Below are 23,346 nucleotides of genomic sequence, written 5' to 3'. Positions count from 1 at the left end.
CAATTTCTTTTCACATTTTTTTACACTTTTTATTGTGTTATAGTCATTTTACAATGTTGTGTCAAATTCCAGTGTAGAGCACAATTTTACAGTTATACATGAACATACATATATTCCTTGTCACATTTTTTTTCACTGTGAGCTACCATAAGATCTTATATATATTTCCATGTGCTCTACAGTATAATCTTGTTTACCTATTCTTCATATGCCTGTCAGTATCTATAAATTTTGAAATCCCAATCTGTCCCTTCCCATCCCCCGCCCCCTTGGCAACCACAAGATTGTACTCTATGTCTATGAGTCGGTTTCTGTTTTGTATTTATGTTCTTTTTTTTTTTTAAGATTCCACATATGAGCAATCTCATATGGTATTTTTCTTTCTCTTTCTGGCTTAGAATGACATTCTCCAGGAGCATCCATGTTGCTGCAAATGGCATTATGTTGTTTTTTATGACTTAATAGTATTCCATTGTATAAATATACCACTTCTTCTTTATCCAGTCATCTATTGTTGGACATTTAGGCTGTTTCCATGTCTTGGCTATTGTAAATAGTGCTGCTACGAACACTGGGGTGCAAGTGTCTTTTTGAAGTAGGGTTCCTTCTGGATATATGCCCAGGAGCAGGATTCCACGGTCATATGGTAAGTCTATTCCTAGTCTGTTGAGGAATCTCCATTCTGTTTTCCACAGTGGCTACACCAAACTGCATTCCCACCAGCAGTGTAGGAGGGTTCCCTTTTCTCCACAGCCTCTCCAGCATGTGTCATTTGTGGACTTTTTGAATGATGGCCACTCTGACTGGTATGAGGTGATAACCTCATCATAGTTTTGATTTGCATTTCTCTGATAATTAGTGATATTGAGCATTTTTTCATGTGCCTATTGATCATTTGTATGTCTTCCTTGGAGAATTGCTTGTTTAGGTCTTCTGCCTATTTTTGGATTGGGTTGTTTCTTTTTTCCTTATTATGTTATTTGAACTGCTTATATATTCTAGAGATCAAGCCTTTGTCAATTTCAAAATTTTTGCAAAATTTTTCTCCCATTCTGTAGGTTGTCGTTTTGTTTTACTTATAGTTTCCTTTGCTGTGCAGAAGCTTATAAGTTTCATTAGGTCCCATTTTTTACTCTTGCTTTTATTTCTATTGCTTGGGTAGAACATTTTTGAGATGTATGTGAGATAATGTTTTGCTTCAGTTTTCTTCTGGGAGGTTTATTGTATCTTGTCTTATTTTTAAGTCTTTGATCCATTTTGAGTTTATTTTTGTGTATGGTGTAAGGGAGTGTTCTAGCTTCATTGATTTACATGCTGCTGTCCAGTTTTCCCAACACCATTTGCTGAAGAGACTGTCTTTATTCCATCATATATTATTGCCTCTATTGTTGAAGATTAGTTGACCAAAAGTTTGTGGGTTCATTTCTGGGGTCTCTATTCTGTTCCATTGGTCCATATGTCTGTTGTTGTACCAATACCATGCTGTCTTCATTACTGTAGCTCCATAATATTGTCTGAAGTCTAGGAGAGTTATTCCTCCAGCCTCTTTCTTTTTCTTCAGTAATGCTTTGGCAATTCTAGGTTTTTGTGGTTCCATATAAATTTTATTATGATTTGTTCTAGTTCTGAGAAATATGTCCTGGGTAATTTGATAGAGATTGCATTAAATCTGTAGATTGCCTTGGGCGGTATTACTAATTTAACAATATTGATTCTTCCAATCCAGGACCATGGGGTATCTTTCCAATTTTTTAAGTCTTCTTTAATTTCCTTCATCAATGGTTTATAGTTTTCCATGTATAATTCTTTCACCTCCTTGGTTAGATTTATTCCTAGATACTTTATTACTTTGCGTGCTATTTTAAAGGGGATTGTTTCTTCACTTTCTTTTTCTGTTGATTCATCGTTAGTGTAAAAAAATGCAACTGATTTTTGAACGTTAATCTTGTAACCTGCTACCTTGCTGAATTCTTCGATTATTTCTAGTAGTTTTTGTGTGGCCCTTTTAGGGTTTTCTATATACAGTATCATGTCATCTGCATATAGTGACACTTTTACCTCTTCTTTTCCAGTTTGGATCCCTTTTATTTCTCTCTCTTGTCTGATTGCTGTGTCTAGGACTACCAAGACTATGTTGAATAGGAGTGGTGATAGTGGGCAGCCTTGTCTTGTCCCAGATTTTAGTAGGAAGGTTCTGAGTTTTTCACCATTGAGTACTATGCTTGCTGTAGGTTTGTCATATATAGCTTTTATTTCTTTTCACATTTTTAAATGGCTACTCAAAAATTTAAAGTTACTTATATAACTCATGTGATTTCTTTTGGACTGTGCGACCACAAATGCTCATCTTAAGAATAAAATCCTTTCTTCAACCTGTCAGCCCCTCCAGTTATTGCCTCTCACAGTCAAAATTGTTTTAAAAAGTGCCTATCCTCACGATCATGATTTTCTTACCACCCTCCCCCCGCCCCTTTAACCAAAGATGATCTGCTTTCCACTTCCACAAGTGCACCAAACTGGTGCTAGTCTAGGTCAGTAAGGCTAACCTAGGTCATTGCTCAGTGAAGAGGGCTTTCTGAATCTTACCCTGCTTTGCGCTTAGCAGCGCTTTGCAACATGGAGCGCTCCCTTCACTGAAACGCTTTTCCATTGACAACATGCTTTCTTGGTTTTCCTCCTGCTGCTCTGAATGCTGCTTTCCAAATCCCTTTGCCAGCTCCCCTCTCTCCTCTACCTAGCATTATATGTTGGTCTTCTACAGGACTGTGTCCATCCTATCCACTTCTAAGGATTCATTTCCTATTTATATGTCAGAGGCTGTACAGCTCTCCATATTACATCTTCACTTAAAGGGCTCCCAGGCATCTGTTTAAACATATTCAAATCTGAACTCATCCTCTCTACCTTTGCCTGTAAAACTGGTGCTAAATTAGAAACATGGCACTGCTGGTAAATGGCGCCGCATCTACTTAATCACTCCTGCCAGAACCTCAAGGACATTCTGAACCCATCCTCTCTTCCCTCCACTTTGATCTCTCAGGGTCTCTTTCTAAACTACATCTCATTGTCTTGAACTCTTCCACTTTGCTTTAATTCCACAGTCACCGCCCTAGTCCAAGCTGCCATCTTCTCCCACCTGGACTGCTCCAAGAGCCTCTTGAATGGTGTCCCTGCCTCCAGTGTTACCACCCTTTAACCCATTCTCCGTACAACAGCCAAAGTGATCTTTTACAAACTTGAGTAGAATGGGTCTACCTTAAAACTCTCTGCTGGCTTCCCTCTGACTTTAGCATAATGTCAGAAACCTTTAACATGATTTTTAAAAGCCACCCAAAATCTGATTCCTGCCTTCATTTGTAGCTTTGTCTCATCACTCTTTCCCTTCATTCTATCTACTCCAGCCATCTTGGACTTCTTTTAGTCCTTTGAATGCACCATATCACTTTGACTTGGGACCTTCCAATATGTCTTTCCTTCAGCCTGGGACCCTCTTCATCAACTTTCTTTACCTGTCCAACTCCTTTTGAACCTTCAAATAGTTTCCTAACCCCCCAGACTAGTTTTGTCTCCCTCTGACCCTCTCCTACAGCACAGGTGTTTTTCTAATAGATTTTTAAACTCAGTGAAGTCAAGAATGGCAGCTGTCTGGTTTGCTGATGTGTCCACAGTGCCTAGCACACTGCCTGGCCCACAGTAGGTACTCAATAACTATTGGTTGAACAATAAAATATTATCTGGTTTAAACTTTCCATTTTGGAGAAGAGGATACTAGGATCCAAAGAAAGGAAGCAACTCATTCAAGATTAGAGAGCCCAGACTAAGATTAACATAGGACTGGAGCCTCCTGATTTCCAGATCAGTTTTCTTTCCAGTACATCATGTGCTTGTCTATAATTCAGTAACCAGAGGGAAGCAGACTGAATTCCCTATGTCTTGTGAAAGCCAGAGCAAGCTATATTCATAAACACAGCTGACATAGTTGTTGTTTTCTTTGTCTGTTTTATGTAAAAGGCCTGGAATTCCAACCCAAAGATAAACTCCGTGTTTCTAAATCTATAAGCTCCCACAGCTTTTATTCCCTACAGGCACCATTCTGCTCCTTGTTCATCTTCTTTCTCCTTGGCTGACCAGAGGCATCAGCTGGTATTCAGTGTTGAGTGGTTCCTTCATTCCATGCTTTTTATCACTCCCCAGCCCAGGCAGCATGTCACATGTAACAGATTAGGAAGTTCTGTCTTTATTTTATTCTTTTAATGGAGGTCCTGGGGATTGAACCCAGGACCTTGTGCATGCTAACCATGCACTCTACCACTAAGCTATTCCCACCCCGGGAAATGCTGCCTTTAAATAGTAGCACTCAAGAAGACATTAATGGGGGAGGGTATAGCTCAGTGGCAGAACACCTGCCTAGCGTACACAAGGTCCTGGGTTCAATCCCCAGTACCTCCGTTGAAAAGTAATAATAATAATTTTAAAATAAATAAATAAATAATAAATAAACCTAATTACCTCCCCCCAAAACAAACAAAAAACAAAAACAAAAAAAGAGAAAACACTACACGATTCTGTGTAGTGCTGGGGTGGAGATGGGTATAATAATTATAAGAATAAAAATGACTCAAAAATTTTAAGCTATAACTTGTGCCAGGCACTAAATTAGACGGTTTGCATGCATGTTCTCTTATGTTACTAACTCTGTGAGTAATTATTTCTAGCATTTCTATTTTAAAGATGAGTAAACTGAGGCATAAAGAGGTTATTAAATTGCCCAAGCCATTCAGTTGGAAGAGCCAAGGTTCTGATTGAGACAGTCCAGAGCCCGTGATCCTAATGGTGTGACATCTGACAATGAAGACTATGTTAACCTGACAGTTAGGAAATACCAAGAAGTACAACTGATGGAGATCTCAGAGTTGCTTTATACAGATATCCCACCTCTGATTCATTCACTCACTCACTCACTCATTCATTCATTGGTCCATTTACTCATTTGTTCTTTCATTCTCCCAGCATGTATTTATTGAAGAGTCACATTATATCAATTGCTGGGAGTTCTGATAAAATTAATGGTCTCTCTTCTCTTAGATCTCACTGTCCAGTGGAAGAGACATGTAAGGAAACAGACATTTATCCTACTGTGTGCTAAGTGCTAAGATAGAGGGAAGCCAGGGAGCTTTGGGAACACAAAACAATGATTATAAACCAATTTAATAGGGCATCACAATGATTTATCCTGGACTTGCATTCCACGCTCTTCCCTCAGTCTGTCTGACCTGTGCTTCCTCTCTCCTTCCCAGCTTCCTTCCAGCCCTTCTCCTGCTTTTAGTGCTTTGGTGCCATCCTTGGCCTCCCCAGTTCCTGGCTTCAGACTCAACCTCTCCGCCTGTCTTCTTCCTCCTGATGTTGGTTTGAAATGCATTCTGGCTTAGCCTGAGGCACTTGTGTACCATAAACCAGTCTAAGGCCAGCCTCAAAGGCCAGACCAGGGTGTGCATACCGCACTTGTGATATGTCTCTGGTCTAAGACAGTTCAAGACCCAAAACAGGGAACTTTAAGGAGTGTGGAGGGAGGGATAGATAGATACACTCTGTCTTACGTAAGTTGGTTATTTACCACCCTAAACACACAGCCCAACATCCCTTGCAGCTCAATCTTTGTTCAATCTTTGTGTTAATACCATTTGATTTGAAGAGTAAATTTCCAAGGTATCAAGACTCTTAGAGCTTTTGGAATGTTGCACTTCCTCGAGCTGCAATCTCCCATTGACCTGCTCCATTGTAAACAAGGTTTCTCCCAGTCACAAATGAAGCATATCCTGGCTAAAGAATTTCTGTGGATTAGAGGTACCCATTGAATTCAGCAGCTAAAATATTAGGTGTGATTCCTGTTGATTGACGTGTTTGATTTAATAGATGGGGGACTCTCCTCTATATAAGGAAGAAATTAGATCATAAGCGGTATATGGATTGAAAGAAAAGGAAGGGATTGAGATTCTGGGTACTACCATGAGGTGGAGGAGGACATTTGATAGGAATGATGGGGCAAGTGAGAGAACTGGATTAATGGGCAGTTGAAGTCAGAAAGTGGCTATTAGAATACTGGAAACACTTTGAAACCACAAGACTCAGGCATCAGATGGGTCTTGTAAACAGATGCTGAAGTCTTACATGATGATGACAACCTCCAGATGGATACGGAGACTGAGATCTAAGCCTTAACCTCATTTAACATCAGCAAGAGGCTGATGATGACAGCAGTGAGATGCAGGGGGGATAGGTATGATTAAATCTCTATGATTAGGTGGTATAAACCTTGGAGGAGTAGGGGTTTTTGCTTGCAGATGGAGGAGCAATTGTCTGGAAATGATGATGAGGATCGATGAGACTATTGACACCCACCAGCTTCCCCAGCCCACTCACCCCACCAACCTAAAACATACACCAGGTAATATCTGGTAACTCTTAATAAAGTTTCTAGGAAAATAAGATTTGTTTCAGTTGATGAGTAAATAGTAGCAGTAGTAACAACAATTGTAGTTTTAATCATTTATTCCTTATCAACAGACCTATAAAATAGGTATTAAAATTCCCGTTTTTAAAATTGAGACTCAGAATGCTCAACGGCAGAGCTAGGATGTGAATTATGGTCTCTGTATCACCAAAGCCTTCTTTCCACAGTGAATGGTTAAGAACAGAGTTCCAATATTGTGTGTTTCCTCATCTCTCAATTGGGGATACGAAGTAGGTAAAAAAATTTTTTTTAATTTTTTTTAAAATGGAGGTACTGGGGATTGGACCCAGGACCTCGTGCATGCTAAACATGCAGTCTACCACTAATCTATTCACCCCTCCTCCCCTATAAAGTGCTTAATGCAGTGCTGGGCCGTAGTAAGTACTCATAAATGTTAGCTGCCATTATTGTTGTTGTTGTTACCATTACTGCTATTATTATTTCTGTTGTAGCTCACTGCTGTATCTTATGTTCTCAGCCAGAAATACCAGCAGGACTGTTTCTTTTCCAGATTATTCAATAACAGATTATTAGATGGGTGATAGCTTGCAGTTATGAAGTCTGTAATCTGTCTGATGCTTTTAGCAAGAAGCTTGATATTTTGGCTTTAAGAAAACCCATAAGAGGCAAGTCAAACTCCTGTAAGTAGGATGACTACTCACTCAGCTATTCATATTTGGGCCCAGCCCCTTAGCAGCCAGGCCATGTTTTAGAACCACATCTCAGAACATCACAGTGGTAGGTGTGCTTACCTGTTGTAGAATCACTCCCCTGTGTCAAGTTTGCTGTGACTGAGTTGGAATGAAACTGAACCTTGCTGGGGAAATGCAGTGGGTATATTCCCTCTGAAAGTAGACTAGTTAAAAAAAAAAAGAAAACCTAATAAAATGTACCATTGGGAGTAATTGGTTCACTTGTCAACTGAGAGTTAATCAAAAAAAGGCATGTGCATGGAACCAACAGATTGCAGAGCTGGCAAAGACTTTAGAAATAATTTAATCCAATCCCTTTATTTTGCTGATAAGGAAAGTGAGTCCCAGAGAGGGGAAGGGTCTTACTCAGGGTCATACAGCTGGCAGTAATTTTGTTTATTTCAAAAATTAATATGAACAATCTTTCCATACATCAGTGAATCCATCTTCCTGCCTTTGTAAGCACAATATTATAACTGTAATTGAATTTGTCTTTGATGGTGGAGAAAGCAAGCTTTTAGAGTTTTACAGGGCCCTAAAGTCATCAGAGCAAGATAAATTTTCATGAACTAATGCTGGAGATCTGCCTATTGGCTGTGAGCTCCTCAAGGAATGGTACTGGTCTTACTCATGGGTTAAAGCAAGTTTCAAATCCTAGCTAAGCCATTTACCAGCTTAGGAAATTCTCTTAAGCTCTCTGAGCCTCTGTTTCCTCATTATAAGTTTAGATAATAAGACTTTTGTTACAGAATGTTTGTGAGCATCAAATGAGGCAAGTTAGGCATTTAATAAGTGTATACAGTACCTTGCCAAACTAGGCATTTAACAAGTGTATACTTTCAGCTAACCTTTAGCTAGTGTCCTACTAAAAGTGAGGGCTACGTCAATGATTAAGAAAGCCAAGGACCCTGATTCCGTAGAGCTTAGTTCACGAGGGAGGAATAGAGGTGAGGACCAAAGGAGGGAGTAGACAGTAAATAAGGATGCCAGTAAATTGACAATATAATTTCAGGCTATGCTAAGTGCTCTGAAGGGTTACAGAGACAAGAAAATGAGACCATGTGATAGAGGGTGTTTGGGAGAAGTGGGCTGTTTCAGCCAAGAGTGGCCAAAGGCAGTCTCTTTGAGATTCTGTTTGAAGAGGGCCTAAATGATATGAAAAAGCCAGACAGTATAAGATTCAGAAGAGCACTCCTGAAAGAGGCAGGAAGGCCCTGGGCAGGAGCAAACTTGCCACGTTCAATTAACAGCACAATGGCCCTTGCGTTTTCAGCATGGCGATCACAGTGAGCAAGACATGAGGTAAGACTGGAGACATCTGCACAACTTCAACCTTGAAGTTTTAGGCCATCTAATGAAATTTGAATTTCATTCAAAAAGCAGTATGGGTCCATTACAATTTTGGGGAGTAAGAGAGACTATGATATTAAAAAAATAATAAATAGTTGACCTTTGTCCTTGATTCCTGGCACACAGCTCCTAAAACCTTAGGAATCTAGAGTGAAAAGAGTGTCTTTTGTATACTAATGAGACTACTTGGGACTAGGGACCCCTAGATAGCACCTGTACAGGGGCTGGTCACCAGAAAGACCAAGGCATAATTAGAGGGTTGCAACTTGCAGCCCCACTCCCTGACCTCCAGGCAGGGGAGGAGGCTGGAGATTGAGCTAATCACCAATCGCTAATGATTTAATCAATTATACCTATGTAATGAAACTTCCATAAAAATCCTGAAACAACAGAGTTTGGAGAGCTTCAGATGGTGTACCCTTGAGGGCACGGAAGCTCCACCCACCCCCACCCGCCATACTTTGCCCTATGCATCTCTTCCAGTTTTTCTTTTTTTTCCATTTGGTAGGCATTATATAATTGAAATTTTAAAATAAATATATAGATGTACCAACACATACACTAATGCACATATACAGTGTTTTTTCTTTTACAACTTTTAAATTGAGATATAGTATATACAAAGTATATATGCAGGGAAAGACACAGATCTTGGTACAGTTTGATGAATTTTGATAAGTGTGTATACCCATGTAATCAACACCCTAAACAAGATAAATGTGTGTGGATGTGGATAGGTAGGTAGGTATGTAGGTAGGTATATTGACACCATGTATTTAAAATTATAAACGAAGTGTGAGTCTTCATGTTATGATTAGTGATAAAGACTTAATTAACATCACTCTTTCCTTTCTCTCATCCCTTCCTGCTTATAAATTGACATTGTTGTCTCCAGTGCTTGGAGGTTGCCGAAAATACCAGGTGCAGGTCAAAAGATGACTGTGTCAAAAGGAAAAACAAAACAAAACAAATAAAAGAACAACTAGCCATTTCTTAATGCTTGTTGCAGGAAAATCACATTTGCTATCTTTTGTTTTTCTATGGAGGAGTCGGTCATGTGCCTCAGCCCACACATTAGCATGTGAACTTGTTGTTCCAGTAAAATGAGTCAGAGTTCCTCAAGAAGGCAGATTCATGTATTTCAGAGCTATGTGTCAGCATCTCTGAAAAAAGGGACAGTGTACTGTATTGGTGCCTCACGTGCATACACACACTCATTCTCACCCAAGGAGATCACACAGGTAATAAGCAGCAGAAGCAGGATTTGAACTCAAGCCTAGGGGACCAAGGAGCAGACTTTTTGCACTGCCAGGAGGACAGGTGTGTCAGGTCTGAGTGCAGGGCTGAGTGAAAGCCTGGAATCAGAAGCAGGTCTGAATTCTGGCTTTGCTGCATATCGGCTTTATGACCTTGGGCAAATTTCCTTATACTGTCTCTGTTTACTTCGTGGTCCGTAAAGTGGGGATAGCTGATGATATCTGTGCTGTTAAGTCGTTTTGAGAATTTAAAAGGTTATGTACACAAAGCAATGAGTACAGGGCGCAGCACCAAGTAGGCACCTGGGAAATGTTGGCTTGAACCAGTAACCTAGCAACAGCCTTGGGAGTTGGCTTCTGGGACAATGGATGCTTCATTTTTTGAATCGTATACACCATCAGTTAAAAATATTTCGAGCTTACATCTTCAACACATGGAAATTTATTTATGAAATAGCAGACACATATTCTACTGTACTTGTGATTTTTTACACTGTAAAACAGCTGAAACACAGCTGAAATAAAATACTTCAAATGCATGCCTCTCATGATGCTGGCGTAGTAACGTTGTACAATATCTAAAGTTACCCTGTCCAAGGCCAGGTGAGTTTTTAATGATTTTAAGTGATTTTTGATGATTTCTAAATGATTTTACATGTGCCTCAGTATTATATCTCAAATAATATTCTTGATAGTTTCGATTTTTTCCCAATTCTTACCTTATCTGACTAGGTCTTCATGGTTTTTACCTTATAATATGGAAAGCTAGAACCAAGTAAAAGTGTCATCATTTTTTTCACTTACTTGAATCTGAATTACCACCATTGCCTTTAATCCTTTGACTGAATCTTTCTCAGCTGCTTGCCCATTTTGTGAGGGTTTATTTAAATGAAATTAGATATACCTATAAATCCACCAACATGGAACGTGTAAATGGCAGCAGGTAGCAAATCCCTGGAAGCCGCGGGCGTAGAATGGAGTGCCATGCTGTCGTCCCCTGGTGTGGTAGAGCTCTCATTCTTCTCTTAGGAAACCTCACACATCTTTATTCCCTCATGACTGATGTATGGACACACTGATGGATCTGGTGACAATCTGCATATTCAGTGCTGGTAAAGCTTAATCCATTTCTTTAGACTAAAAGTCATATAAATGGCACTTCCAGTATTTTCTTCTGGAATCTTAACAGGTCATCTTGACCACTAGATCGCAGATATGCCGTTCTACAAACAGTGTGAGAAGATCCTACGTTGCCTCTGTTAGGAAAGTCATCCCTTTTCATCCAGCAGCTCAGTAAACGTGAACCAAGCACCTGGAAGTGCTAGGACTGTGCCGGGCATGAGACCTACAGTGGCATGACTCCTTCCCCACTCAGGGAGCTCACAGGATGCCTCCCACCAGGCCAGGTCCTGGTTCTTCTTCCTTGTGGACAGTGACTGTGGACCGTGACGCTGGACATTGCCAAGCTGGCAGTGCCTTTCGGTGCCTAGGTCTAGACTACCTGACGGCCTTCCCTAAGTCTTAAGGCCATTGTTCTCCTTCCCCTGTACAGAGGAGACAGTATCAGGTCCCCTGCTCCCCAAATTGCTAACACAAGTGTGTCTGCCAGTCGTGGAATCGTCCTCTTCTCCATTGGTGCTGAAAAGCCCCTTCCTTTTTTGAACTTAACTTCCCTGGGTAACTCACCCAGTGTCGCCTAAAGACTTTTGGTGGCTCCCAAGCCAGGCCATAACACGTGAGAACTGGGAGTTGCCTGCGCCCACACAGGCCTGGTGACTGCCCGTGCAGCTCCCAGGGAAGTGGTGAGCAGCGTGTGCGGACTGGGATCTCAGCCTTGACACGGCCTGGAAGGGTCAAACCCCATGAATGCGGTCTTTCATGGCCCTGGGACAGGGCTCCTATTTTTTTCCTACAGAAACCCTTATACTTGCTTTCAGAAGTGACGATCAAATGTGAACTTTCATGGTTTATTTATAGCTTGGCCCAATAGAGAGAAAGAAAAGAAGTGATTAAAATGCGATTTTACAAAATATTTTGTTTGTAAAAGCTTTCATTGTGTGGGCTCAAAGGAAAGAAAAAAGTCCCTGTATCGGTGGTGCTGTCTAGACTCCCAAACAAAGAGGGTAGCGTGCTGCAAATCCAGATTGGCCGGCTCCTGCCTGCTGACAAAAAGTATGAATTTTGAGGCTGACTTCAAATAAACCCTTTTGAACAGAAATATATTGTGGGGGTGACTATATTTAGCATGTGTCAGCATTCCCATAATAAATTCATATTGTTTTGCTGTGGTAATTTCCAGATTTACTGCAGCCAGTGGGTTCATGAGGTTTCAGTTTTATGTTAATTATTTGGAGAAATGGGAAGACTCAGCAGCGCTATTTCTGATGACAGCACTGATTCTCTGGGCATTCTCCACATTGTGTCCAGTAGCCTTAATGAGCCCTCCTCCCAGGAGAGAGGAAGGAGAGCACGAATCATCGTGACTGCCTGTAGAAGCTTAACTTTTTTTTTTTTTTGGAATGAAGTACAGTTTTATTTTCCTTAAAATGATCAAATCTCTATGTGCCATTGCAGAACATTTAGAAGACACAAAAAACAAGTTAACAAGAGAAAACATGATCTCTCATGTTCTCAAATCTGTTAATCTTTTAATATATTTTCATTCAGTGCTTATTATGCATATGTAACTTGGGTTTAGCACAAATACATCTTTTGAAATAGAGTTGAAAAACAAATGTATTTTTTTGGCTCTATCTACTTTTTTTTTTATTTAAGTATAGTTGATTGACAATGTTGTGTTTCAGGTAAACAGCAAAATGATTCAATTTTATATATGTATTTTTTTTCATATTCTTTTCCACCACAGGTTATTGCAAGATATTGAATATAGTTCCCTGTGCCATACAATAGGACCTTGTTGCTTATCTATTTTATGTATAGTGGTGTGTATCTGCTAATCCCAAACTCCTAATTTATCCCTCCCCTCCTTACCCCTTTGGTAACCATAAGTTTGTTTCCTATGTCTGTGAGTCTGTGAGAAACAACCGTTATTTTTTGCTCCCACTATCCCTTCAGATTTGTGCAATAGAGCTACTTTTTCTCTGCCCTTGTTAAAAATTCTGGCAGTTCCATTACTTTCTTAAATAAGTAGAAAGTCACGTAGCTAATACAAGTTTTATGGTCCCTTTAAGTTGTGAGATATAACCAAAATTCAAAAACTGGAATATCAAGAAATAGATAATAATCATCACTTTGCTTTTCATCTAAAGATAAGCCTCTCCTCAGTCCTCCAGCCAGGATTGCTGCAAATGAGAGAAGGTGGCTGTCATCAGATTCTTCTTTTTCCTTCTTTCACTTTCACTCTGGTATATTAGCTTTCTTCTTCTTCTTCTGAGGCGGCTGGAAGGTGTCGGAAAGTTCTTACCTGATTAGCCCTGTCATCGGTGGGCTTCATGCTCTCTCAGTCTAACAGGTGTTTACAGCTAGGCTCCCGTGTAGATTTATTTTTTATTTTTTTGGAGATCTTCCTCTTTTGGAAACCTCTCCCTTACTGTATCTGGTCCTTGTCCTTGGCCCCACCTCTCTGTTCTGGTAGATTGGTTACTCTTTTCATTCCTTGGAAATCCAGTAGGTTGTCGCCAGTTTCTTTATGCAGACTGCTTCTGCCTCGTTAGGTGGCCATGTTGGACAGGCTCCAGGAAAGCCCAGGAAGCGCTCTCACCTGTGGGCCACCTTGGGTCCGTGGGAAACAGTCGTGCCTTTGGAGTCTGATGGACTCTGGCTGTGCTGGCTGATCCCAGAGCAACACTCCTGCACTTCTACACTGAAGCTGCCAGCTGTCCTCCAGACAGGAGCCACCCTCAACCCACCATGTCCCACAACCTCAGGGACACGCATCTCACTCCTCACTGGTCTTAGTGAAGCTGTGCTCAGTAAACACACAACTCTCTCCTAAAAATCCATCACTTTTCCTGACCTTCCATGTGGAGGAAAGAGTTGATTAATGGGTCCTCAACTACCTTTGTTACAAATTCTTCAGGGTGGTCTCTTTCCAGCTCACTTTGGTGTCTTTTATCTGTCATCTTTAGATCTCAGCCAAAACTTCCGTTTTAGCATTCTGTCACGTGTATGATCCTTCAGTTCATTCATCCCGTAGACATTCCCTGAGCACGAACGATGCACCACATGCCGAGTTTGGCAGTAGAAATAATTATAACAGTTCCTGCCTTAAGGGGCTCACAGTCTAGCTGGGGAGGCTGATGTGCTAACCAAAAATTGTGGCACCATGTCCTAAATGCTATGCTAGATGGGAACACACGTTGCCATGGGAGTACATAACTCATTCTGGGTGGGAGGCAGGCGGCTGGGATGAGTCAGGAAAAATCTTCTGTGGAGTCGATCCCTGAACTAAGTTTAATGTTTAAGTCTGTACTTTTTTCGAGAAAAAAAAAAAACAACCTCTTTTAAAATCTTTAAAATCTCTATCACTGGTCTTTCTCAACAATTTATTTTTAAAAAAAGCAAAGGTAACGTGAAGAAGGGAAGAAAGAATTGCTGCCTGCCTGCCGTGTGTCCGCATCTGTTACAGCGGGAAGGGAAGTGTCATTTACGAAGCCCCTTGTATAGTATAAATTTCCTGGATCCCACCCACGAAGGCTGTCCTGGAATGTCAGCTCAAGTCAGAGCCCAAGCACAACCCCGAGGAGTATTCCCCGAGAATATTTTCAAGATTCAGAGGAGGCAAGAGGAGACGAGGTCCTCCCCAAAACAGGCACAGCAGAGCACTGCTCTGAAGGCAGAAGCAAGCACAGAACAGGAGAACCCATGGCAAAGGTGGCGATGGGGATGGCTGAGATCAGCTCAGCAAGACTTGGGGCTTGTTATAAGGGAATCAGAAGTTCGTTTAGGAAGGAAAATGTTCTAGTATGTGTTGGGACTAGCAGAGCTCCTAAAATATTCTTGTTATGTGGAATGGCTGTGACCGCACTAAGTCTTTGTGGAAGACTTGCTCTTTGGCAAAATGGCCCCAGACTGCCCTTCTTTGGTTCTTACCCTTTCACCTTGACTTCATTTTCAATACTTTTTCATAGTTTTTAGAATCTCCTCCTTACTAAGGCTGCCATTGCCTTCTTCTGTCAGTGTGCCTGCTATTCTCAGCATCACTGATCTCCCAGACAGCATTTTTAAATCCACTGGGGCTAGGAAACCAGATATCTAGTTCACAATGTCCATGGCATCCTTGGAGAAGAGTTGGTAGAACATCCTCACCAGACTGGAAATAAGTGTAAATGATTAGCCGATGGAAAAGTATCAAGTCTCTTAATCCTTGAATAACTATTGGAAAGAAGTTTATCTGCTTCTAGCATTGTATTTATCACACTCCATTTTGATCACAATAAATGTCTTTTCCATTCTGCGGTGAGCTCCTTGATGAAAGGACGCATTCATTCTTCGTCTCTGTACTCCATAGATACTGAGTGCTGTGCTTGGCACATAGAAGGGGCTCAACATGTTCTACGAATATTCTAGGTACTGAGATTAAGCAGCAAATAGACAAAGCTCCCAACCTGTGTAGCTTCCATTTTGGCTAGAACAAGGAGTGGAGAGGAAGAGAGGGGATACATAAAGCAGTTAATACATGGCATGTTAGAAGGGAATTAGTGATAAATAATAAATATAATATTTACACAATGATATAGTTAAATATCTATATTTCTGCTAGTATGTGAGTTTTTCCAGGACAAGAGTGTGTCTTATGCAGATCTGTATCCCTAGCATGGTGTCTGGTACATAGTGAGTAACTAATAAATATACAGAATAAGAAGTTATACATATGTGACCCCAGAATGTCTACATCCTTAAAAATAAGAGTTCAAGAGCTGTTCCTAAGACAGGACCTATTCTGAAGAGCTTTTGTCATTCTGTTGCTTGCAATCTCCCTAATCAAGTCCGTTGGACTCCAAAGTTGGGGTTCACTCCATTCCCCCTAACTTTCCCATAAACTTAACAGCATTGGGAGAGCACCCAAGGAAACCTGACCTTTCCACTCATATCATGGAGCCGACACAATCGGTGGTTGATCTTGCTGCTGAACACTCCCGACCATGTCCACCCAAGACGCTGCAACTTGCTGTCTACCTGGTCGCCCCATTGTAAAGAATGTTCTAAAGTCAAGTTAATCAGACTCAGCCCGGAGGTCTCACATCTGTATGCACAATTGCAGGGACAGCTGGAAAAAAGAACTAAAAGTGAAATGCAGAGGTCTTAAATATTTTATCCTAAAGTTCAGGTGCAAGTGGCTTCCATTCAGTTACTGCTATCGTGAGTGAAGTAGACAATGTGCTCAGTGACTGGTTTTGTTGCCTCCTCGAGTCCTCCTATCCAGGCGAAGAGAAAGGGAAATAACTCCCTCCCACCGCTCCCTGTGAGCCGTAACAAAAGACCTACTGTCTAGCACAGGGAACTCTATTCAATTTCTTGTAATAACCTATAATGGAAAAGAATCTGAAAAATATATGTGTATGTGTATGTGTAACTGAGTCGCTTTGCTTTACACCTGAAACTAACATTGTAAATCAACTGCACTTCAATAAAAACATAAATCTTTTTTAAAAAGGTACTTTGCTTTCTGGGTTGTTTATACCCTGGAGGCCTCAACAGGCAGCCATTTATGAAGCCCAGGCTGTGTGGTCATAGAGGTAACTTTTAAGGTTCATTGGGTTTTAATCTTTATCATCAGGGAAAATAAGTTGAAAAAAATGAACTCCCCAAAAATGTCTTAAGTGGAAATAAATTCTAATTAGAATGTTCTTGCCTGTGACAAGCCGCACTTTGCTTTTAATTTTCCAACTTAGCTGTCTGCATTCTGTTTTCCATTTGACAGGAGGCAATGGCAAGGATGAGCAAAGTTGGGAAAGTTGTGTTTCCCAGACATGAGGATAAAAGGTAAGTTTATATGTTTTCCATGCACGATGCTGAGGACTGAGGACAACAGACACATGCAACTCTAGAGCTGAAATAAACCTCAGGGGTCAGCAATCCAGGCCTTCAATTAATAGTTAATAAAGCTCAGTCTCAGAGAGGTAAAGGCACTTTGGTTTCCTAGGATCACAGAACTAGGTAGGGCCGGACCTGGGGGGTCAAATACAAACTTACAAACTCTCAAACCAGTGTTCTTTTCCCTAGATCATTAGCAGCACATCTAGCTTCTCTGTTCTAAAATGGGGATCGCGTGTGCCTTCCGATGGAATGGCACCTATCTGTTCCTCCAGCCTTTGCATCACGTGGCTTTGAGCTACAACATGACTTTGCTCAGTGTTTTAACCCCAAATCACAAAACACTAATTTATGGAGCACCTGCTATCTTCAAGGCACTCTGCTCATCAGTATCCAGGCAGGATTTAGAAAGGAATAAGACACAATCTTATCTACACAATGTGCCGTTTCAGGACAAAGGGATGTGTTCTATAATAGAAGTACCAGGTGACAAAGTAACCCAAAACAGAAAAGAATGTGACCCTGTAGGGGTGAGGGAAAGCTTTTGAGAGGAGGTTAAGTCTAGCTGACTTTAAATGCTTAAAAGAAGTTGCCAGCAGGCCAAGACAGGGAAGAACATAGTCTGTAGAGGGAATAACGTAGACAAAGTTGTAAAGCTGGGAACAGCATGGTGTATGCAGGTAACTATACACAGCACATAATTCTGAAATACAAAGTGTGAGAGCGGGGATGACAGGGAGTGAAACCAGGTGTAGGGGGAACAGACAGGGTCCTCTCGTAAGGAGCTCTAAGGCCCTGTTAAGGACCTCAGACCTCATCCCACAGGCAGAATGGAGATACTGAATTTTAGGCAAGGGTGGGACCAGGTCAGATGTAGGTACTTGAAAGATCCTCTTAGAAAATGCATTAGCGTGCCTAAGGGTAGATGCAGGGAGGCCAGATGGAAAGCTTTTTCAATAATCCAGCTGAGATGAAAAAGACCTACATTGAGCCATTGGTAGTGAGTTTAGAGATGAAGGAACAGTTGTACAAGTGGCTTTTGTCATTTTAGGAAAGTATTTGAGGTTAAGACATAAAAGCAAATTCCACCTTATGTAACAGACAGACAAAGGTGCGGATGCCACCAAAGCAGGATCAGCCTTTAACAGAGTGGAAACGTCCACCGAAAAAGCCATTCGGTATCTTTTCATGTTCTTAAAGGTCTCCCAGTGGAGTTGGGCTGTTAATCCTCTGAATATAAACCCCTGTCTAAATACCGGGGTCAGCAGAGCAGGCCCTTAGGTGGAGGGGCTCGATGCAGGAGCATTGGGAGATCTGAGTCCCCCATGGCAGGGGAGCCCTGGGCTAGCAGCCGCCTTCTTCTGTTGAAGTTAGAAACAGATTATTCTTCTCCATCTCTTCACTGAGCCCCCGAAGACTTTTGAGGGAAGTCTGCTTTTAAGTTCTTTGAGTAAATCCCACGTGTTCCTTTGAAAAGAATGCCAGGCTACTTGCTGTCAGCTGGGAGCCCGCCTGTGTGAGGGAGGCACACGCGCTGCTCTAGCACCATCTGCAGGCGGACTGAAGACTTGCACGTGGAAGGAGAGTGGGTTTCCCGCTGAGCTACTCTCCCATCTCCTCCTTGACTCAAGCTGTTATCTGTACACAACACTTACGTAGGTCTGTTCCACGCAGACTTAAGAATGGGAGGAAATGTTTGCATATCATATATCTGATAAAGGATTAATATCCATATAAAAAACTCCTATACTTCAACAACCAAAAAAACAGCTACACTTCAAGAAAAAAAAAATTAAACTAAAAAAGAAATAAAACAGCCCAAATCAAAAAACAGGCAAAGGACTTGAATAAACATTTCTCCAAAAACGATATACAAGTGGCCAATAAACACATGAAAAGATGCTCACCTCACTCATCATTATTGAAATGCAAATCAAAACTACAATGAGATAACAGTTCATACCCATTTGGATGGCTACTGTTGAAAAGCAGAAAATAGCAAGTGTTGGCAAGGATGTGGAGAAACTGGATCCTTTACACACTGTCGGTGGGAATGTAAAATGGTGCAGCCGCTGTAGTATGGTGGTTCCTCAAAAGTTAAACATGGAATTAGCATATAACCCAGCATTCCACTTCTGGGTATGTGCCCAGAAGAACTGAAATCAGGGCCTCAAAGAGATGTTTAAATACCTATGTTCACAGCAGCATTGTTCCCAGTAGCTGAAACATGGAAGCAACTCAAGTGTCCACTGACAGATGAGTGGATAAAGAAAAAGTTGTATATATGTATGATAGAATATTATTCAGCCTTAAAAAGAAAGGGACTTCTGAAATATCCTACAACGTGGATGAATCTTGAAGATGTTTCATTAGTGAAAAGAGCCAGTCACAATATGACAAATATTATATGACTCCACTTATATGAGGTACCTAGAATAGTCAAATTCACAGAGACAGAAAGTAGAATGGTGGTTGCCAGGGGCCAGGGGGAAGAGGGGAGTAAGGAGTTACGACTTAACGGGTAGAATTTTAGTTCTACGAGATGAAAAGAGTTCTGTAGATGGATGGTGATGAGGGCTGCACAATTATGTAAATGTACATAATGCCACTGAACTGTACACTTAAAATGGCTAAAATGGTAAATTCCATGGTATGTCTATTTTACTACAATTTAAAAAAATTAGAAACTAAAAGGCACAGGGAAAAAAAGTGCTTGGGACCTCAGCTTCCTGTGTGTAAAAAAAGGAGAAAAATTTGGCCTATCCATCTTTTGACATTCCAGGATAATAGAAGGATGTAGGAACAACATCAGGTCACACGTGTAAGCACTTGACAGCTCGCAGAGTATTTCTTGTTCATGTCCTTGTTTAAAATGCAGTCGCTCTGTGACATAGGTACCAGTGCCATTATCATCCCTCTCAACAGCAGGGCTTAGACCATTTAAAAAAGTTGCCCCAAGTCACCGAGGCTTCTCTGCCTGGAACGCTGGTGCTTTTCCCACTGTACGAAGGATAAGACCAGCAAAGTTTCTGCAAAGCTGTCAGTATTAAAATTGGAAATTTTCACATTCATGAGAAGGGGTACTGACCCGAGCTCCCTTCCAGCAATTTTGAGATTCCAAAATCAGGAAATCCATCTCATATAGTGAAAAAATTGCTTGACATTTAAGACTGTCAGAGAGTTGCATTAGGAGAAAATTGCTATCCCCAAAATCATTCTGATTAATAAGCTTGGAGGCTCATAGAGCAGGTTTTAGTAGAACCCATGAGTGATGATAATACTGAAATATTATTTTATAAGCAGTAACCATAACTAGCACCGATATCGCTTGCTATGATATCACTATTCTAAGTGCTTCTTAAATATTACCTCATTAAATTCACACAACAGCTCTATTGAGGAAGATATTATAATTATTCCCATTTACAGACAGGGAAATTGAGAAACAAAGAGATTAAGTAAAATATCCATGGTCACACAGCTAGTAATGGGGCCAAACTGAGATTCAAACCCAGGCTACGGAGCTCACCCCTTAACTGTGTTTGGCTGCATCGCAGCTCTTAAATTATCAGAATGCTTAAGGTGGGAATACTGGGGACTGGTAGGGGGCTCCTGTTAATCCCATTAGCTCTGCGTGTTACAGGCAGATGGGCCCCTGTGTGAATCCAGGGTAACGCACGCACTTTCCCCTAGTTCACAACCTTCCACTGAAGCTCACTCATGAAGACTTCCTTTCAGGGCACCCCAGAGTCTACCAAGACATGCTAAACAGGCTCCATCCACCCCTTACCCCAGGTCAGCACCTCCCAACCAAGAGCAATAAGGACAGAGTTGCAGTCTGCAAGTGCCACTGGTCTTAGCTACGACTGCTTTTTTTAAGATTGTGGTGCCGAGGCAGCTCCAGCCGCCCTGCCGTGTGACTCACTGCCAGCACCAGTTCTAACAGGTCTCCCCAGAAGTATCAGCCGGAGAGGACAGGAAGAGCAAGGTCCTCCGTGGGATGCCTGGAAGGCAGGGCACAGCTATAGGAGAGGCATCAGTCATGTTTTCCTGGGGTTTTACTCCCAGATAAAGCAGTCTACAGAGGAAACGTTGGTGTGGAATCTGCAAAGGCTGGTTAAAATGTTCACTCTCCTCTCTGGTCAGGCCGTGACTTTAAACCAGTCACTAAACCAGGATGGGGGCGGGAGGCCGGGTAGTCATATATGAAATACTTAATGAAGCTGGGAATGTGAAAGGTCCCGTTAAACCTGGGCTTTTCAGAACGTTATAGTGGAGGCTCTGAAGTCAGAGAGACCTGCGCTTGAATTCCAGCTCTGCCGATTTTTAGTGATGCTACTTTAGTTCAGCCTCGTTGAGCAAATGTGAACCCTCCCTCTAAAACGGAGGCGTGGGTTAACCCACGGAGGCTAAAGATACTGGATGTGAAAGATGCTGATTCATGGCTCAGGATGCTGTAAGCCTTCAAAAAATGGGAAGTGCCTGCAAATCCATCACAGATACACTCTTGGTCTCCTAAATGTAGGGAGAAAGCCGCATAACAGTTCTGCTTGGGATCATTCAACATATTTATTTTTCTCACACAGATACTATGACAAGAAATATCAAGTATTCCTGAAGCTAGTTGAACACCAGAAGGAGTATGCAGCCATCATGAAAGGGGACTGAACAGAGCTTGCAGATGCTGGCGCCAGGGCTTACGTCACTGCATCCAGGACTTTGGTCATTTCACCTTATATTCAAGACCCTTAGGTATCATTTCATCATTTCTGTATTGTCTTTTAATAAAGAAAATGGAGACATGTGCAAACGAACTAGAGTCTTCCATTTCAAAACACCATCATTTACTTGGTAGTTTCCACAGGCACCGTCGTGCTGACAGAAGTTTCACAAAGAGTCATAGCGTCTCCTGTGGGACTAGACTTTGGGGATCACTCAATGCAGGCGAAACTGTCCTTGGTAGTTGATTCAGTGCCAGCCGTTAAAAGACTCACATCGCTTCAGGTAGGACATCTAATGTTTATTCTCTAGGTGGCTCAAAGCTTGTTATTAACTTTTTATTTGGAAATTATTTCAAATGTACAGTAAAGTTGCAAGAATAGAAATCAGGGAATACCCATGTACCTAACCTTTACCTTTAAACATTTATCCCATCTGCTTTCTCATTTATATGTTCTCCCTAAATATGTATTCATATGTGTACATAGACATTATGTATTTATATATGCACACAAGTTTTTATGAATCATTTAAGAGTAAATTTCAGTAGACTTAATTTTTATAATAGTACTTTTATTTAATCTGTCATTCATATTCCAATTTTTGTCAATAATTCAGTGATGTCTTTTCTGGCAGTTTTCCCTAGAGTACAGGATCCAGTCTAGACTCAGATACTGCATTTAACTGCAGAATCATCGTCATTTTGTAAACATCATATTAAAGATAGGTACAGGCAAGGGAGGAGGGTATATAGCTCAGTGATAGAGCACATGCTTAGCATGCATGAAGTCCTGGGTTCAATCCCCAGTACCAACATTAAAAGCAAATAAATAAATCAAACCTAATTACCTATCCCCCAAAAGACAAAACAAATAAACAAACAAATTTAAATTATAAAAAAGGGTGGGAGAAGATATAGCTCAGTGGTAGAGTGCGTCCCTCCCTCCCCTCCCACCCCCCAAAAATAAAGACAGGTACAGGCAGGAATCATCAGTGGATCCAGGAGGAAACTTTGACAAATAAAAGGTCTTAAAATGTCTCCTTTCAGATTGTTTATTAGTTACAAGAAGAGAAAGAATGTTAACTAGATGGGGAAAAACTAGGCCAGCATCTTGATTGGGTGATCAGAATTAACTTCAGATGGGTAAATAGACATCAGGGGCCTCCAGATGTGATGCCCTGAAAGGGACATAGCATCATGCTGGCTGGGAACGCACAGCCTGAATCTAATCATAAGGAAACATCAGACAAAACCCAATCTGGGCAGCATTCTATTTTTTTAATGGACTATGCTCTTTAAAAATATCTGTTGTAAAGACAAAAAAAAAAGCATATGGAAAGAAACATGTTGGCTAAAAGCTTTTGATGTAGACAAGTATTTGAAAATACAACTACAGTTACTTTAGTTGACACCCTAACACACACATAAAAACACCTACACACATGTAGACACACACATGCACACACACCATTTCAGACCTTAGAGTAGCTGCCAGTGTTGATTCTAGAGCTGTCATAGTTCAGATGAATTTGGATAGAGAATATGTGGAACTTTAGCAACACAAGTCAGCAGGCAGAAGTGAAAAAGCCAATACAACTCAGTCAACAAACGTCTTTCGGAGTACTTATTCTGTACTAGATGTTGTGCTATGCACTGGAGTACGGGGATAAAGAAAATGTGGTCTCTGTCCGCAGGGAGCTCCCATCTAATGAGAGACAGCAACAAGTAAGCTGATCACAGTACACTATAAGAGATGCCGCATTAAAAGAAGGCACCTGCTTCCTTAGAGCACATCAAACAGCCAGGAAAGGAGGAGGCGGT

At 41.2% G+C, this 23,346-nt stretch overlaps 1 protein-coding gene across 6 annotated transcripts in view; it reads left to right on the top strand.

The window, feature by feature from the left end:
* FGGY (FGGY carbohydrate kinase domain containing) overlaps positions 1-21,619 on the top strand; it is a 389,130-nt gene extending 367,511 nt beyond the window's left edge. For all 6 annotated transcript variants that reach the window (XM_074376388.1, XM_074376389.1, XM_010949914.3 and 3 more), the window contains 2 exons: positions 16,693-16,754; positions 21,392-21,619. In XM_074376388.1, the coding sequence (XP_074232489.1) occupies positions 16,693-16,754; positions 21,392-21,473 (144 nt within the window). In that variant the 3' untranslated portion in view covers positions 21,474-21,619. The remainder of the gene's footprint in view (positions 1-16,692; positions 16,755-21,391) is intronic.
* Positions 21,620-23,346: the final 1,727 nt, after the last annotated feature.

Source organism: Camelus bactrianus, chromosome 13, assembly GCF_048773025.1.
Source record: "Camelus bactrianus isolate YW-2024 breed Bactrian camel chromosome 13, ASM4877302v1, whole genome shotgun sequence".
Taxonomy (NCBI): domain Eukaryota; kingdom Metazoa; phylum Chordata; class Mammalia; order Artiodactyla; family Camelidae; genus Camelus; species Camelus bactrianus.
The sequence above is the reverse complement of the archived record's forward strand: the minus strand, read 5'-3'. Positions and strand labels throughout refer to the sequence as shown.